Source organism: Coregonus lavaretus, assembly GCF_964263955.1.
Source record: "Coregonus lavaretus genome assembly, chromosome: 28".
NCBI classification, from domain to species: Eukaryota; Metazoa; Chordata; class Actinopteri; order Salmoniformes; family Salmonidae; genus Coregonus; species Coregonus lavaretus.
This window is the reverse complement of record NC_140015.1, coordinates 14,492,183-14,510,813: the sequence shown is the minus strand read 5'-3', so window position 1 is coordinate 14,510,813 and position 18,631 is coordinate 14,492,183. Positions and strand designations below refer to the sequence as shown.

Here is an 18,631-nt window from a genome sequence, read left to right as displayed (position 1 = left end):
GACTGCTGAGCAAATACTTCAAACACGCAAATGCAACAGATGGTCCTTGAAGTGTCAGAGCCAGCCATGACGGGCCCGATTCCTGGGTTCGCTCCTGAAGTCGTACATTAATCAGCTCCTATTTGAAACTCACATGAATCAGAGAGAGCATAGTACATACTTCAGCGGCCAGAGAAGAGCTCAGTCACTGCTACGATAGAGACCGAATCAGGATCAGGGAAATTTTTTTAAAAAATGGCATCACTTCCTGCCTTGTCTGAAACGGTTCAGCAGACATGCTATTTTCCCATAGCATCATGACTAGCGAGGCAGAAACAAAAATCATCTCATCACATAAGTTTATTAAAAAAATCTTAATTCTGTCTACTTCTTGAGCTTACCTGCAGGAATTATTCATTAAAGTAACTGTCCAGTGAAAATCTCACTTTTAAAAGTTCATACTCTGTTAACTCGTACCCAAATAATGTTGTGGCGAAAGCATCAAATTGGAGAAAAACACTTCAAAAACCACACCTCAAACTTGTATGTCAAACAGACCGTTTAAAACATGCTTGCTATTTCCTCATAGAGGATGATGTCATCCTCCTGAGGAGGATGAGCTGGCCAATCAGCTATCTACTCGTATTCATATTTTTACCTCATCATTCTATTGTTGGGGTACACCGACACCATTCCAACACAGAAAAACTGCATACTTAAACATTTTTGGAAGGAAAATTATTTCAATCATTTTGTAATTAATTATATATAGATAATATTTAATAGAAATCTGGAAACACTGGACAGTTACTTTAAAACCAGGACTGAAGTAAAGACTTCATCTTAAAAAATGAAATGAAAGAAAATGAAAATTAACCACACAGACAGATGCCAGTTCTGACAGTGGGATATGCTGTGCCAGTGTTGCCCTGGGCGTGGTGAGGAATGGATACTTGTGGTGGTGGGCGACTCCTTAGAATTCGTCATCAGAGATAATCAGCAGGACTTTGTCAGACTTCTTGGAGCCCTTGCCGCTGCCGCCTGTGCCTGCTTTGCCGTTGTTCTGGCTGGGCTGCACCACCTCCTGGGTGGACTGCTGGGTATACTGCTGGTAGGCTGGGGAGAAGTTGTGGATGGCATCCTGGACCATGTCCCCAGGGTTCATCGTCTCCTTCAGACCACTGGAGATGCTCTGCATGGGGGCGATGTTGTCTAGAAGAACATAACAACAGACACATTTTTACATGGTCATTTAACTTGTTTATAGGACATAACTTTGATCTGAATATCAAACCATAGAAAATACAACATAAGAAATACAAGAGTAGTTACGCTTATGAAAACTAAATTAATCCATTTTTGAAGACAAGGTGCTGACAGACTCATTAGGAAAAACTCCCTAGTCCAGAATCCTAGTTGATACGAATCTCACTAATGCAAATTCATTGGTTTTAAGCCTGTGCTCAGTCCTTGTGCCCAGTGTTCCACCACATGAGGACCTCTTGTTAGTGTTCCTCTATTCTCAGTGTTGATGGATGAGAGCATAGAGAGAGATGACAGGGAGTCTGCAGCAATTCAGTGGGAGTGAGGAAGATGAATCCTCTCCTCTGCCTACCTTCCCAGTCACTTCCCTGGCTGAGCTCCTCCAGCTGTGGGCCAGATTGATACTTACATTTTTACATTTTAGTCATTTAGCAGACGCTCTTATCCAGAGCGACTTACAGTTAGTGAGTGCATACATTTTTCATACTGGCCCCCCATGGGAATCGAACCCACAACCTGGCGTTGCAAGCGCCATGCTCTACCAACTGAGCTACAGGAGGGCTATAATACCAGGGTGTCTGATCCAACGTCCCGGGAGCGGCCCGGTGCAGACAGGACCAACGCAGCCTTCTGTTTCAGGGTCAGCGACAGTGCAGACTAGGCCAGGTCTCTGGAGGGAAGGCGGCACGGCGGAGGGTTCCGCTGTGCTTCAGGGTCAGAGACGTGGTTAGGCATGCCCTCCTGAGCTTCTCCTCACAGCTAGCCTGTTTTGCAACTCTGTCAGGGTTGGAGGAGGACAGCCTGGTAGTATATAAGCCTCCCAAACCTGCACAGGCACTGAAAACACCTTCACACATGGCTGACCTTCTGACACTTCCCAGCCCAGGGAGGGGGTGGATGGGGCTGTGACTCCACAACTCTCAGCAGCTATATCAAAACGCCAGACTAGTCTTAATGGGAATCCTTCCGGTTCAGGTGATGTTTATGCAGTCCAGTCACATACTGTAGCACTGAATTATGACCTTTGCGGGGCATATAAGAAATGTAGCCCCAACACCATGTATCCCTTTGAGGGAAAATTAACATTCAAAACCATACTTTTGGAAACTCCTCAGAGAATAGTCTGGCTTTCAGCTGCATTTCATCTACAAGTTTAGACCACAATAAAAATCTAATTTGCTGCTTAACTTTCTACGGCTACATTATCATTAGTTTTAATTGAATAGCAACTATAGTGAATGAATAATACATGTGTACGTGAGCAAGAAGAAGGTCGAACATGGGAGAAATCACTGATTCGTTTTGTCACAAGGTTCTTTTGATCACTAGGCAAGATGAAGAGAACACTTTTACCGGTCAAATGAAATGGAGATGGAAACATTTCACACTTAAATCAGCATTTAGCGATTCCGTTTCTTTCTGCATGTCTGTCTCCTATAGCCCAAGGCATCAGCAGGATTGCTGATGCAGGAGAGAATGAGCTGAGATGATTGATATCTCCGCAGAATGCTTTTCCCTTGGTCTCCATTTGTCTTCTGCTCATGTGAACGGTATTGACGTCAGAGTGCTACCGCCAGTTCCTGCGATTAAGTGTATAGAGGCTATGAAATGCTCTTCCTATAGTGTGCTGTGCTAGCAACTTTCTTGTGAGCCATGAGTAATGGTGAACACCATGAAGATTGAGGTACCGTTCCTCTGCTGACCTCAGGCCTGCCTGGCACACGCTCTGTTCACTCTGGCCATTTCTCTCTGACGTGTTTCCCATTCCCTGTTTACAGCCAGGGAATGGGACTGAAAACTGCATTGTCACCTACAGGTAACTTCCAAAATAAAGGAAACACTTGAGTAAATGAGGGATACAATGTATATTGAAAGCAGGTGCTTCCACACAGGTGTGGTTCCTGAGATAATTTATTAATTAACATCCCATTATTTTGTCTACCATGGCTAGAAGAAGAGATCTCTGTGACTTTGAAAAAGGGGTCTCAAAGGAGCATGAAGGGTTTAAAGTGTGTGTGTGTGTGTGTGTGGTCACCAGATCGCAACCCAATTGAACACTTCTGCAGCGGCAAAACACTAAATTATTGAATTTCTCATGGAAGAATGGTGTGACAACCCTCCAATAGAGTTCCAGACACTTGTAGAATCTACGCCAAGGCGCATTCAAGCAGTTCTGGCGGCCTAACACCATATTAAGACACTTGATGTTGGTGTTTCCTTTATTTCGACAGTTACCTGTAGCTGCCAGTGACACACTTTCATAACCTAATACTGTAAGTAGGTTTATGATCATAATGCATGGCTTTAAATTGAGCAGCAATGTTAGTGTTGTTACCAGCTGCAGGTATATGCCTAATGCCAATACTAATCTACTCTTTAGAGGAGTGGAAGACAATTAGCTGTGGAACAAAACAACCAATAAATCAATACATCTAATGACGAAAAAAATATATATTGATAGTTACATATCGGGATATTATTTTTGACTATATATTGTATCGTTTTGACAATATACTTTGACAATATTATTTTTGCGCTAGTTGGCTGTACCTGCACCAAAACTCCAGTATTTGTACTTCATAGCTTGTTCTCCATCTTCTTTTTAAATATGGAGCCCATTTGTTTTCAGCACTTTTATTTCCATGACTGATCAAAACTCATTTTCCCATGGCTCTCTCTTATACCTCTGCAGCAGACATATGGTGAGCAATACGTTTGGAACATCGCAGTTTCGAATCGGCACCCAAGTATGGTGATATCGTATCTGGCAATTCCCAACCCTCCTAATGACCCTTTCATTAGCTCCAACAGATACATCCTCTCTCTATGGACGTGTAGAAGAGCAGTTACCGTGTGCTCCTGGTAGTTCGTTCTTCTTCTCCTGGTACACGGTGCAGGTGAAGGCGTAGCGCAGGGCGATAGCAGCGAAGAACATCTCGATGCAGGTGATGAAATTCTGCCAGCCTGCTGCCACGGTGCCAGCCCCCACCTCCTGGCCGTCGATAAACAGGGCATTAGGGATGACCTCACAGCGCTCCAGGATGGCCAGCACCATACCTAAACGACAACAGAGGACAACAACACCTTCATGTGTTACTCTAGTCTAATGTACCAATTACAATGTATTTTGTAGACTTTTGGAGAGCTCTTTGGTCTTGGCCATGGTGGAGAGTTTGGAATCTGATTGATTGATTGCTTCTGTGGACAGGTGTCTTTTATACAGGTAATCTCTTTTATACAGGTAATCTCAGCTTGTTACCTGTATAAAAGACACCTGGGAGCCAGAAATCTTTCTGATTGAGAGGGGGTCAAATACTTATTTCCCTCATTAAAATGCAAATCAATTTATAACATTTTTTACATGCGTTTTTCCTGATTTTTTTGTTGTTATTCTGTCTCTCACTGTTCAAATAAACCTACCATTAAAATTATAGACTGATCATTTCTTTGTCAGTGGGCAAACGTACAAAATCAGCAGGGGATCAAATACTTTTTTCCCTCACTGTAAGTCAAGGTAAGTAAAGGGACCAACGTACCCTGCCAGAAGGACAGGAAGATGACAGATTTGATGGTGAGGAATTTGAGCACGGGTTCATAAGGCCTCAGCAGGTCACTGGTAGCGAAGAAGAAGAGGAAGAGAGCGTACAGGGCCAGGCTGACAGAGATGTTGTAGATGATGGTGATGTAGAGGTATCCTCCATTCACACTGCAGAGGGGAACAGGATCAATACAGTCATATTAGTGGGGATCTATGTACATTCACTTTCTCAATTTCCATCAAGATTGACATGTATTACTCAATACTCATATCGTAAACATCAATGTCTAATACTGAGAAATGTGCTGACATCTTATACTATAGATCCCTGATTCTGAACCATTTCCCTGGATTTTACTTTCATGTGAAATGTAAAAAGTAAAAACACACAATGAGTAGTGTGAGCATGCGAAGGGAAGTTGAATGGGTGAAATGGAATGGAATGAAAGGTTGTGCTCACTTAAAGTCTCCATCATGATATTTGCCAAAGGCCTGCAAGAGGATGGTGACGATGGCCATGATGGGTTTGACGACACAGAACTGAAGAGTGGCCTGCATGACATAAATACAGGATGGGACATGCATTGAACACAGAAACAAAACAAGGAACAATGCAGATGACAACTACTTCATGCTGGTTATTGGGTTTGAAAGGTAGCCAACTGTATGTCTTCAAACACTGAGTAATCTATGCGTTTTTGTGGAAATAGATTGTGTGTCTATCAATTTGCAATGTATGACATATTATGTTAAAATCTTCAAAATATGCATGTATTGACATTATGCCAACACAATGTACTGTCTGAAGTAATGTTAAAGTACACTAAGGGGCACTCTTATTGAGTTTCAAGGGTTGGTAGTTTTCCTTACTGTGGCTACCTGCAGACCTTTAAATGTGAAATGATATAGCAACTTCAGGACAGGCCTGTGCTTTTGGATTAGAGGTCCTCCTCTTGAAACTCTGGGTAATCTCTAAATGCAGTTATTGATCCCATTCCCTCCAACTTATCATCTCACAAAGCAAGAGTAGATCTATTTCTATCCCTTTCAACTATTATACCAGAAGGAAGAGAACAGCAAGGTTGTGCTTTGAAACCACCCCACGTAGGAGTCCAGCCAGAACATGCCAAGTGTTTATCAGCTCCCTTTCTGGACATCTTTTTCCATTTCATAGTCTAGTCACTGTTTTGAGGACATACCTTTCAGATCCAATTGCCATCAGTGTAAGACTCAGAGCACAGACTGCATCCCCAAGACACTATGGGGACAGTCTCAAGCTGACAGCTCATATTATTGCTCTGTGTTTATTACAAAGCTGCTTTCACCTGTTCTCAGATTGCTTTTATTTTCCTTTTTAACCAGTCAACATTATCCTCCAAAAACTGGACAGCCAATTATAATGGCTGTCATTTCGCAATAGAGGAGCGATCTTGATAAAAAAGTTAAATGAGGTGACATTAAAATAACAAATCACAATTTCCTATTTCCATATTTTTTTACATTTACATTTTTACATTTACAGTCATTTAGCAGACGCTCTTATCCAGAGCGACTTACAGGAGCAATTAGGGTTAAGTGCCTTGCTCAAGGGCACATCGACAGATTTTTCAACTAGTCGGCTCGGGGATTAGAACCAGCGACCTTTCGGTTACTGGCACAACGCTCTTACCCACTAAGCTACCTGCCGCCCCCCCTATTTTCAGAGTGCTTTCATCAACCAAGCAGGAAGGAGGGAGATGGAAACTCACCTGTTTACAGAATCTTAAAAAGCCAATAGAGTAGCTTATTCCACCTAAGCAGCAGGTACCATACAAACAGCTCGACCTGGGAATGATAGCAAACATGTGGTCACAAATGTATGCTTTGAATGTGTACCAGATTTTTTGGACATTCTAGTGTCCAAAATACAAGACATTTACATTTACATTTTAGTAGACGCTCTTATCCAGAGCGTCCACTGGCCCCCCGTGGGAAACGAACCCACAACCCTGGCGTTGCAAGCGCCATGCTCTACCAACTGAGCTACATGGGACTGATCAAGACAGCATTATTCTTGAAGTCAGACTACCTTAAAACAAGATCAAGACGTTATTTCAAGGAAATTACAGCCTGACCCTGGATGACTGCAAGACTTGCAATACAAACTGATAATCCCCAACATTCTGGGAGAGTTTTTAGAAAGCTACTTGCATAGCATGTAGTATGAGACCATGGTATCGGGGATGGGACTGGGAGCACTCACTCAATGGACTTCCCTCGGATCTCGGACATGATGGCACTCTCTCCCCCGAGGTACTCAAAGGACAGGCTTAGGAAGTTGTAAATCACAAATGCTGTCAAGGAGAGAAAGGACAAAGTTACTCACATACATTCCTGTACATTATGATGGAATGTTGTTTACAACACTGATACTAGTTTTGCAAGTGGGGTCATTTTCAAAAACAACAATTCAACGTCACGGGTCAGTCCGTTTAATGATGGAATCCATAGTATGGGGAAACAGCACCACTGGCCGCCCCACCACCATTGTTATTGTTGCCGAGCTGAGGAGTGTCGTGCAGCATGGTAAAAAAATTGTGCAGTACATATTGTGCTCTATCGTGCGTGCAATGATGTTGTAATATCACAAACGGGTGTGGTTGTTCCACCATTAACCCTTTACACTCATGGGAATTGGCCTATATGGATAACATTTCTTTCAGAAGAAATATGAAATGCATATGCATAACCATTGTAACAACTGAAAGAGAACAGTTTGGAGATTATGGAGACATTATTACACCAAAAGGTGAGGACACAATAGGTCACCTGACAAGACTGAATCCAAACATTACACTATTGATTTTTTGTGCATTTTACATTTACTGTACTTTTCACTGCATTTGTTGATAACAAAATCTGAAAATACTCTGGATACATTCAGTAACATGATAAGACTATTCCTGGAAAATGTGGGGTAGGTGCAACAAAATACAAAAAAATACAAGGGTTTGAGTGAGAGGACTAACTGGTGTCTCCAAGTGGCCACACACCTCTCCAAAGTGTGCACAGTTCCTAAGTCATTTCAATGCACTTTATGACTCAAAGAAGAGTCTTCAACTATAAGGTACTTTTTTGAGCTCTCCTAGCTGTTCCGTTAAGGAACTACAGCAAGCATACTTGTAGTTGTTTTGTTTGGAACACAACCTTGCCTCCCTGCCATCACACAATTTCTGTTGTTGTTTACACAATCCAAAAACGGTCCATTATAAATCGCAATCTGGGTCAGGTGGACATCATTTGAAAGCCTGTTCTATTGACAACATTACTAGCTAAGTTCTAAAATATGATATTACAGTGTTAGGCTTTCACAAGGCAATTCAAAAAAACAGATCATAATTTTTGGTGCACATAGAAAGGAGTCATGAGTGCATTCAGGTGCGTGTGCCACTGTGAATTTTCTTCACAATAGACAAACATAGGTTCATTCTGTTCAGAATAACCCTGGGTATGACACCATGTCATCTTGTAACTGTACATTAAACATAGTGATCATAAACGTTGATACTGTATATGACATGAGTTTTATGATATGGAAATGTGAAGTGCACATTTGGACTCAAGGGTGTTTGGCTTGCTTGTATGACATCAAAAGTGGTATTTATTATAATCCTCAACTTCTCATCTTTCAAAACACATAGTCCTCTTAATTTATAGCATTTCCCTCACTCAGACAACAAAACATTTGCTAAAGTTGTCCAATTAGCAGGAGGGATGGGAGTGACATCTTGTCGTGCGCGGTGCTCAAGTTCAGCACGGCTGTCAGTCAAAGCCCATACAGCTCTGATGTCATGTATAGCATGTTACTGTACAGCCAATGCCTTCCAATCTAGGTGTTTATCAGTGCCCAAATCGGACATTTTCAACCCGTATACGGGTATGAGTGTAAAGGGCTACCGATTCCAGCTTTAAGAGGTGACTTGAGCCTACTATTTAATCTCAGTAAAAATTAATGTTCTGTCCATATAAATCATTCCTGATAAACATGGATTTTAAAGATAGTTGTAAATCTGTGAGCACTCTGTGCCGCAGTTAATATTGTGGGCCATATTGTGATGATAGCACTGTAGAGATCATAGGTCCTAATTTAGAAGCTGTGGAAAATGAACTTATACTTTTGTGAGAGGGTTTCACATGATAAGAACTATATTTTTCACCAATCAATGTTTTCTCCCCACCACTAAGAGGCTTGGGATGGTTCTCTGTCCTCCAAATCCTTCCTAAGCCTTGGTTGCTATTTCAGGAGGGTTTTAAAAAAAGCTAATGCAGGTGGTGTACACTCTCAAGTATCAGGGGCACAGAGTTTCACACAGTGCTTTAGCCCTGGCCATGCTGACTCAATAAAATGCAAGAGTTAACCTGTTCTTAAAGAGAAATATCTACCACTAATCACAAACAATCTAAATGAATCTTGTCAATAATGCATGTGAAATATTAATAGTTTTACATTTCTCCATATATCAAACTACACTTAATCCATTCTGCATGTGATTCACCTCTGCCATTGGTAAAGTACTACAGTCTTTTCTTATTGCTTCGGTACATAATGACTTTTAAAGAAAGGTGTTTCAGAGTACAATTCATGAGACATTAATAATTCAATGTGAAGAATAGCTATGAGGAAGATGAACATTTCCATTAAGCTTGAATTAAAAACAACTCTTAACTAGTTTAGTTTGGATTAGAATGATCTCAACTAAAGTACATTCCTTTTCCACCTTTTGCAAAGAATAGAATACAAAAACCACTACGCCTAAGAGGAAAGAGACTGGTCTGAAAGTCTACACGCCCTGGAAACATAACACCATGAACAATAGGGCCTCTCTACCCATAGAGAAGCACTGACAGGTGAGAAAAACAGGTTGGGTCAGTCCATTTTAGCTTCAATTCTTATAGCCATCAAATAAATATGTGGAGGGTATTAACAGCTCATTTTTTCCAGAACTCATAATAGGTCTACCGCCAGTCTAACTGCCATTACTGGCCAGACAGAACCCGCCCGGTATCTGACTGCTGCCGCCTGTACAGGTGCTTATAGAGGAAACCGCTGTCAGGGCGCTGGCTGAGATATGAGGCAAGAGCGAGGGGGAGGAGAACGGTAGGGGGGTTTGTTTACTGTACCTTCATAACAGTCTCGGATGGAGTCAAAGTAGACATAGTACTGGTCGTTGCTGATGAAGAGCAGGCTGAGCCAGGAGTCAAAGGCATAGATTGGCACGATGAAAAGAATGCGAATGATGTAGCGCTGCTCGTTAGGGACCGTGTAGGACCTCAGGTGTGTGTAGATCTGGAAAAGGAAATAAAACAAAAAGACTGACTTGGCAAAAATGCATTGAGGTATTCAAATCCCAGTTTCAGCCCCCAGACCCACAATTATGAATAACTGAGCTAAACCTGACGAGCAGTATTAGGGGCCAGTGCTTCAAAGAGATAGGTTCTTATGAATAAAGGGCACTTCTTTGGAACCCTCTCAGGGCACGGTTTGGCTATCACACAGGGCCCAACAGGCTTTAGAAGGATAGCATTACAGCATTGACTAAAATATATAAAAAAGGACAGTGTCTGTAGATTGGGGGTCGAGAGGTAAGAAAAAGATAGAGGAGGGTCAAAATGAAAACCCAGAATGATAACACTGCATAATTGGTGTAACAAGGTGAGCGGAATTAATTTCTGCTGATCAAGGCAAAAGCTTGACTGAAAAGTGAATGTCTGTGTTATAGGATCTACTCTGCTGCAGATCTGTTACTGGGACATTTTTACACTTGGGAGAGAGAACAGAAAGAAGTTGAGGGGTGCACTGCTTCAAAACTCGTGTCTCAGACGGTTGAATTTGATTAAACTCTTCAATTTCACCTGAATTATTTAAAAACATAATGCAGTATGTGAATGCTAAATGGTGTGGCATGATTCCCTATTCTAGGAACCAACATTTTTCAGAATTGGAGTCAAGGCCATGGGGTGAAGGAAAGTTCAGAGCATCCATGAAATAGTTAGGTTTGTGAAGCACATAATCAACTACATATTTTCAGGGGCAAACGCCAATGGAAACTAAAAGCTCATAATCTAGCCATCCATCGTATACAGTACACCAGCAATGGTCAGAGTTGAGTATTACAGTTTGATCCATTTCAAGTGGTGCACCCTGGCATTTCTTGACTTCAGGTCCACTCACACAGACTCATGCAACATGATTAAATGGCCATTAGAGGTGGCACATTAGAGGCTGGCCAGTGCCAGGGCGTGATGTATGTGGCTCTCCTGAGCAGTGAAGTGAAGCAGGCTGCAGACTGATATCCTCCAATTCTCCTGAATAGCTGGTAGAAAGACTGCAGCCCTCCAGGCTCCATAATGCTGAGCTGACAGGCAGACAGACAGAGCTGTGCCCTGGGTAATGACTCTGCTCTAACCTGACTCAGACTCAATAACCCCCCCGCCTTGGCTGAGCAGTAGCCCAAGTCCATCCCCTAGCTAATTTCAGTTGGTCTGTGAAGGGCGTTTAACTCTACCTCGTAATACTCCACCGCCCGCCCCTGGCCCTGACAGCTGTGACACACCAAACGTCCATGTTGGAATGAGAAAGAGTATGGAGTAGAGTGTCTCGCGTTTATACCAAGCAGTGTCCGTGAGAAAGTGATAGGGGTGTGCACTGATCACGACAGTTCTATCCAGAACACCCAGACAGAATGAGAGGACCACGCATCACACTGACTATAGTGTGATATTATGACCCTCCTCTCTCCATGACAAGGGAAGTGGGATGCCTGAACAGTGTAGTGTGTCAGAGAACATCAGTAACACTCCACAGTACTGTACCACCTGGTGCCTTGCAACGCCGTGAGCAGACTGGGACATCTAAGGTCAGCATCGACCAGCATACAGTGTTAGTAAGCAGAATGGGAGAGGAGGAGAACTCTCCAGAGGCAGTCTTATGGAGGAAAATCTGATGATACACCAGAATACTAAATAAAACCAATCCTGTTGGGAAGGCTGTTTTTACTCTCCCTGTATGCTTGCTTCATGAAACCCTGCAACTATCTCACGGGCCACATATGTTAATGTCTGGCCTGCTTCGATGGGCAGTGGATGGGGAAAAAAAACTACTCCAGAACTAAACAGATGGACAGAACAGGAGACTACATGGAATGCCAAGTGGACAATTTTGCGTGGTTATGAAAATGTTCCATTTCATAAGACATTTTAAATCTAGTAAAAAAGGGTATGCTTGCTATACCAGAGGTATGCCTACATCTGCTTGATGTATTTTCAGCAATAGAGTGTGAGCTGATGATAATGTGAAATGTATCAGAAATGTTGCAACCAGCGTATAGAAAAGGTCAGCACATGAACCCAGGGGACAATAATACCATCATATTCCTATCTAGAAATATCATAATCATCTAAATCTCCTACCAGAGCCAACACTGTGGGACTCCCTGGGGGCTTCCTGTCTATACAGCCGTTAAAGGTTGGATGGACCCATTCTCAGCAGCAGTCAGGTTTATCGGTTCATCAGCACAATATGAGAAGAGACGCCTCGTTCCCCACTGCTGAGCAGCATAAAACACACAACACATGGGTCCTCTGCTGATAGCCCCTCGCAAAAAGTTATCTTCTCCTTTTATTACGGCGCTGTAAATGTGACCTCGACAACACCTGCACATCCCTGCTGATAACGCATGCCATTCAAATGTACACCCTCTCTGGAGTTGATGAAACGGCAGTCTGATGATAAGTTTCACCATTGTCTCTACTGAAAGATTACAGCAAAATACAGGGTAAATAGCAATAACTGAAGAAAACAAAAAAAACTTCAGTAGGCCTATACTGAATGTGAATATATTCATGGTACTTAGGCCTTATTATACTGCTCTGACCAGCCTTTCGATCGATGTCGGCTCTGTTTGCATTGTGTTGTTATCAGTGGTAGTCACGGTCAAGGGAAGTGCCCGCAAACAGCAACACTAATGGATCACGTAGTAACAAGGAAGAAACAATAACACACTATGTACAGACCGTCACTTTACAGATAGGAGCCAATTAACTTTCACACTCAGTCTTGTCTCTCAATGATGGAGACAGTGAGGAGAAAGTAGGTCTGGTCAACACCTGATACTGGATCAAATGTAGAAGTGAAAAACACAAAACAAAATGTATTGTCTGACTTGAGAGTGAGAGTCTTTGCCCTCTGGTAAGGGTGTAGACAACCCACAACACCTTCCTAGCTCCCATTACATATTTGCATTTGTTTGCCTAGAAGCTGAGTGATACTGACAACGCCTGGAGCCATGCTTTTTTACTTGCCACTGATTTTGTTTCCTAGATTCACATCAAAATGAGTACAGAGGCAGAAAACTGACATAATGTAACATACCTGATGGCAAGTGAGGAGCAGTGCTGACCAGACAAAGATCCCCGACAGAGCTTGAGCAGCGGTTGTATTCAAGAAGATATCGTGTGCCACAATAGTCCCATTCCCTGTTTGAATTATTGTCATGTTGGATATGTCTGACTTGTTTAGAATTGGAGATGCGAAACGTATGAGAAACTCATTTTGGGGGCCTTCCGAATCCATCGCCATTTCCTCTGCCAAGCTATTAATCTGAAACAATAAAAGAAAAGTGTTGTTTAGGTAAATGAGGAAGCTCTAGGCCAGGGATCGTCAACCCATTTTTCCTTGAGCAAATGGTCAGGGGGCCGGAACAGAATTACAAATAATTTGTAGACTGCAAATTGACCGCAAGAAGCCCAAACAGACATAATATTTGACTAACACATAAATTATTTCAAACCTTACTTACATTTGTATACAATCACATATATCTCTCCATGACTGTAAGTCGCTTTGGATAAAAGCGTCTGCTAAATGGCATATTATATTATTATTATTATATTATGCGTGGGAATACTTTGGAACAGATTTCCAAAATGTTAATCACTTGGAGCTGATTTTCTGAGTGTTTTTACAGTCTTACGTCCCCAAAAATGTATAATTATAATATACACAACACAATATACAGTGAGGGAAAAAAGTATTTGATCCCCTGCTGATTTTGTACGTTTGCCCACTGACAAAGACAGGATCAGTCTATAATTTTAATGGTAGGTTTATTTGAACAGTGAGACAAAATAACAACAAAAAAATCCAGAAAAACGCATGTCAAAAATGTTATAAATTGATTTGCATTTTAATGAGGGAAATAAGTATTTGACCCCTCTGCAAAATATGACTTAGTACTTGGTGGCAAAACCCTTGTTGGCAATCACAGAGGTCAGACATTTCTTGTAGTTGGCCACCAGGTTTGCACACATCTCAGGAGGGGTTTTGTCCCACTCATCTTTGCAGATATTCTCCAAGTCATTAAGGTTTCGAGCCTGATGTTTGGCAACTCGAAATCTTCAGCTCCCTCCACATATTTTCTATGGGATTAAGGTCTGGAGACTGGCTAAGCCACTCCAGGACCTTAATGTGCTTCTTCTTGAGCCACTCCTTTGTTGCCTTGGCCGTGTGTTTTGGGTCATTGTTATGCTGGAATACCCATCCACAACCTATTTTCAATGCCCTGGCTGAGGGAAGGAGGTTCTCACCCAAGATTTGACACTACATGGCGCCATCCATCATCCCTTTGATGCGGTGAAGTTGTCCTGTCCCCTTAGCAGAAAAACACCCCCAAAGCATAATGTTTCCACCTCCATGTTTGACGGTGGGGATGGTGTTCTTGGGGTCATAGGCAGCATTCCTCCTCCTCCAAACACGGCGAGTGGAGTTGATGCTAAAGAGCTTGATTTTGGTCTTATCTGACCACAACACTTTCACCCAGTTCTCCTCTGAATCATTCAGATGTTCATTGGCAAACTTCAGACGGGCCTGTATATGTGCTTTCTTGAGCAGGGGGACCTTGCGGGCGCTGCAGGATTTCAGTACTTCACGGCGTAGTGTGTTACCAATTGTTTTCTTGGTGACTATGGTCCCAGCTGCCTTGAGATCATTGACAAGATCCTCCCGTGTAGTTCTGGGCTGATTCCTCACTGTTCTCATAATCATTGCAACTCCATGAGGTGAGATCTTGTATGGAGCCCCAGGCCGAGGGAGATTGACAGATCTTTTGTGTTTCTTCCATTTGCAAATAATCGCAACAACTGTTGTCACCTTCTCACCAAGCTCCTTGGCGATGGTCTTGTAGCCCATTCCAGCCTTGTGTAGGTCTACAAACTCTTTGGTCTTGGCCATGGTGGAGAGTTTGGAATCTGATTGATTGATTGCTTCTGTGGACAGGTGTCTTTTATACAGGTAAGAAACTGAGATTAGGAGCACTCCCTTTAAGAGTGTGCTCCTAATTTCAGCTCGTTACCTGTATAAAAGACACCTGGGAGCCAGAAATCTTTCTGATTGAGAGGGGGTCAAATACTTATTTCCCTCATTAAAATGCAAATCAATTTATAACATTTTTGACATGCGTTTTTCCGGATTTTTTTGTTGTTATTCTGTCTCTCACTGTTCAAATAAACCTACCATTAAAATTATAGACTGATCATTTCTTTGTCAGTGGGCAAACGTACGAAATCAGCAGGGGATCAAATACTTTTTCCCTCAGTGTGTGTGTGTATATATATATATATATATATATATATAAATACAGTACCAGTCAAAAGTTGGGACAAACCTACTCATTCAATGTTTTGTCTTTATTTTTACTATTTTCTACATTTTAGAATAATAGTGAAGACATCAAAACTATGAAATAACAAAGTTAATTTGTGGAATTTCTTTCCTTCTTAATGCATTTCAGCCAATCAGTTGTGTTGTGACAAGGTAGGGGTGGTAAACAGAAGATAGCCCTATTTGGTAAAAGACCAAGTCCATATTATGACAAGAACAACTCAAATAAGCAAAGAGAAACGACAGTTCATCATTACTTTAAGACATGAAGGTCAGTCAATACGGAAAATGTCAAGAACTTTGAAAGTTTCTTCAAGTGCAGTCGCAAAAACCATCAAGCGCTATGATGAAACTGGCTCTCATGAGGACCGCCACAGGAAAGGAAAACCCAGAGTTACCGCTGCTGCAGAGGATAAATTCATTAGAGTTAACTGCACCTCAGATTGCAGCCCAAATAAATGCTTCACAGAGTTCAAGTAACAGACACATCTAAACATCAACTGTTCAGAGGAGACTGCGTGAATCAGGCCTTCATGTTCGAATTGTTGCAAAGAAACCACTACTAAAGGACACCAATAATAAGAAGAGACTTGCTTGGGCCAAGAAACAAGAGCAATGGACATTAGACCGGTGGAAATCTGTCCTTTGGTCTGATGAGTCCAAATTTGAGATTTTTGGTTCCAACCGCTGTGTCTTTGTGAGACGCAGAGTAGGTGAACAGATGATCTCTGCATGTGTCAGTGATTTATTTAGTATTCAAGGCATACTTAACCAGCATGGCTACCACAGCATTCTGTAGCAATACGGCATCCCATCTGGTGTGCGCTTTGTGGGACTATCATTTGTTTTTCAACAGGACAATGACCAAAAACACACCTCCAGGCTGTTTAAGGGCTATTTGACCAAGAAGGAGAGTGATGGAGTGCTGCATCATATGACCTGGCCTCCACAATCACCCAACCTCAACCCAATTGAGATGGTTTGGGATGAGTTGGACCGCAGAGTGAAGGAAAAGCAGCCAACAAGTGCTCAGCATATGAATGCCATGGGTGTGCAAAGCTGTCATCAAGGCAAAGGGTGGCTACTTTGAAGAATCTAAAATATAAAATATATTTTGATTTGTTTAACACTTTTTTAGTTACTACATGATTCCATATGTGTTATTTCATAGTTTTGATGTCTTCACTATTATTCTACAATGTAGAAAATAGTAAAAATTATGAAAAACCCTTGAATGAGTAGGTGTGTCCAAACTTCTGACTCGTACCGTATACAGCATTTGTTTACATCCCTTAGTTAGTGAGCATTTCTCCTTTGCCAAGATAATCCATCCACCTGACAGGTGTGGCATATCAAGAAGCTGATTCAACAGCATGATAATTACACCTTGTGCTGGGGACAATAAAAGACCACTCTAAAATGTCCAGTTTTGTCACCCAAAACAATGCCACAGATGTCTCAAGTTTTGATGGAGCATGCAATTGTCCACCAGAGCTGTTGCCAGAGAATTGAATGTTAATTTCTCTACCATAAGCTTTCTCCAAAGTCGTTTTAGAGAATTTGGCAGTACGTCCAACAAAGTACTGCATAAAGGGTCTGAATACTTATGTAAATGTCATATTTTTATTTTTATTTATTTTTTACATTTCTAAAAACCTGTTTTTGCTTTGTCATTATGGGGTATTGTGTGTAGATTGATGAGGGAATAATAAATACAAATGCATTTTAAAATAGGGCTGTAATGTAACAAAATGTGGAAAAAGTCAAGGGGTCTGAATACTTTCAGAAGGCACGATAGATAGATAGATTGATCGATCTTAGAAAACGTGGGGGGGACAAATAAAATCATTTGGCCAGCGGGGCACTCAGTGGTGGAAAAAGTACGCAATTATCATACTTTAATAAAAGTAAAGATACCTTAATTGAAAATGACTCAAGTAAAAGTCACCCAGTAAAGAGTTGAAATGATTATATTTTAGGCGCCTTGCGGTCAATTTGTTATCTACAAATTATTTGTAATTATGTTCCGGCCCCTGACCATCCGCTCAAGAAAAAAATCGTCCCGCGGCTGAATCTACAGTAGTTGATGATCCATGTGATAGGCCTATGTGAATGATCAAGAACAAAACATCCACAGCCTTTATAATCTATCTGAGCAACCTGTTGCATGCTGCTGTATGGGCAAGTCATAGCCTACACTCATTTTGTCCAAACAAATATTTGTAATTACTTTGTTATATGTAGGCTACATAGGTAAAACACTGAAGCTTACCTTGCTTAGCTGTCTGTAGACTCGATGGCCTTGACCTAACGTTACTGGTATATCCACATTGAGCGAAATAGACTTCAAATCGAACGTGACCTTTCTCAAAAATACATTTGGACTGTAACAATTAATAGAAATAAAGACGATTTAGCTGCTTATGTTATCGAATACCATTACCAGTGAGCTTGCTATAAGAAATGGCTTCCTTTCAAAAGGTACGAACGGAGGATTCTATACTTCCTTGTTGTGAAGACAGGTGTAATGCGAGGTCGAAGTCCACACAGCCCGTGAAGGGTGAGTATAGGTTATTGGAATAAACGAGGATGTAGGCCTATGTTTTAATAAAAGCGACACAGATAAAACCGAATATATCCTCTCTGGACTAATGACCCTGCTCACTAAACTGCAACTTCAGGGATGTATTCATTGCGCTGATAATGTTGCAAAACGTTTCGTCGCAACAGAAACCGTTTAAGCAAAGGAAAACGTTTTTCAACGGAAACGAGTTTCAGTTGGACAAATTCAGGTAGGTCCCTCCCCGTTTCGTTCCGTTCGCTGTTTGCTTCCGTTAAATTCTTAAACGGTAAACGGTTTCCGTTGCCAGACGTAATGAATACACCCCAGGTAAACACTGAAGTGGAGCATGCGCTATAGAAGCACGTCGAAATGTGATCATGGATGTAGTCATCGTCATGTGACATAACTATAGGCCTAGTAGCCTATACACCTTTTGCATGTCCATCTAGTTGTGTGTGTGTAATAAGTGAGGCCTAGTACAAACATTGAAATAAGTCAACCAAGTCAAATAAATGGTGTAAGTATAAATTATATGGCCAAATAAACATTTGATATATTCTGAACAGAAATATAAACACAATATGCAACAAAT

General features: G+C 41.6%; 1 protein-coding gene across 1 annotated transcript; it reads right to left on the bottom strand.

Moving 5' to 3' along the window:
• Positions 1-804: 804 nt before the first annotated feature.
• On the bottom strand, positions 805-18,178 carry LOC311103936 (transmembrane protein 184B-like). Its single transcript, XM_084145567.1, has 9 exons — positions 17,749-18,178; positions 13,191-13,418; positions 9,941-10,106; positions 7,023-7,113; positions 6,529-6,604; positions 5,241-5,332; positions 4,779-4,948; positions 4,093-4,299; positions 805-1,191 (listed from the first exon to the last, which is right to left on the bottom strand). The coding sequence occupies exons 2-9, from the start codon at positions 13,395-13,397 to the stop codon at positions 953-955; spliced, it is 1,248 nt and encodes a 415-aa protein (XP_084001693.1). The 5' UTR covers positions 13,398-13,418; positions 17,749-18,178; the 3' UTR covers positions 805-952.
• Between the last annotated feature and the right edge of the window lie 453 nt (positions 18,179-18,631).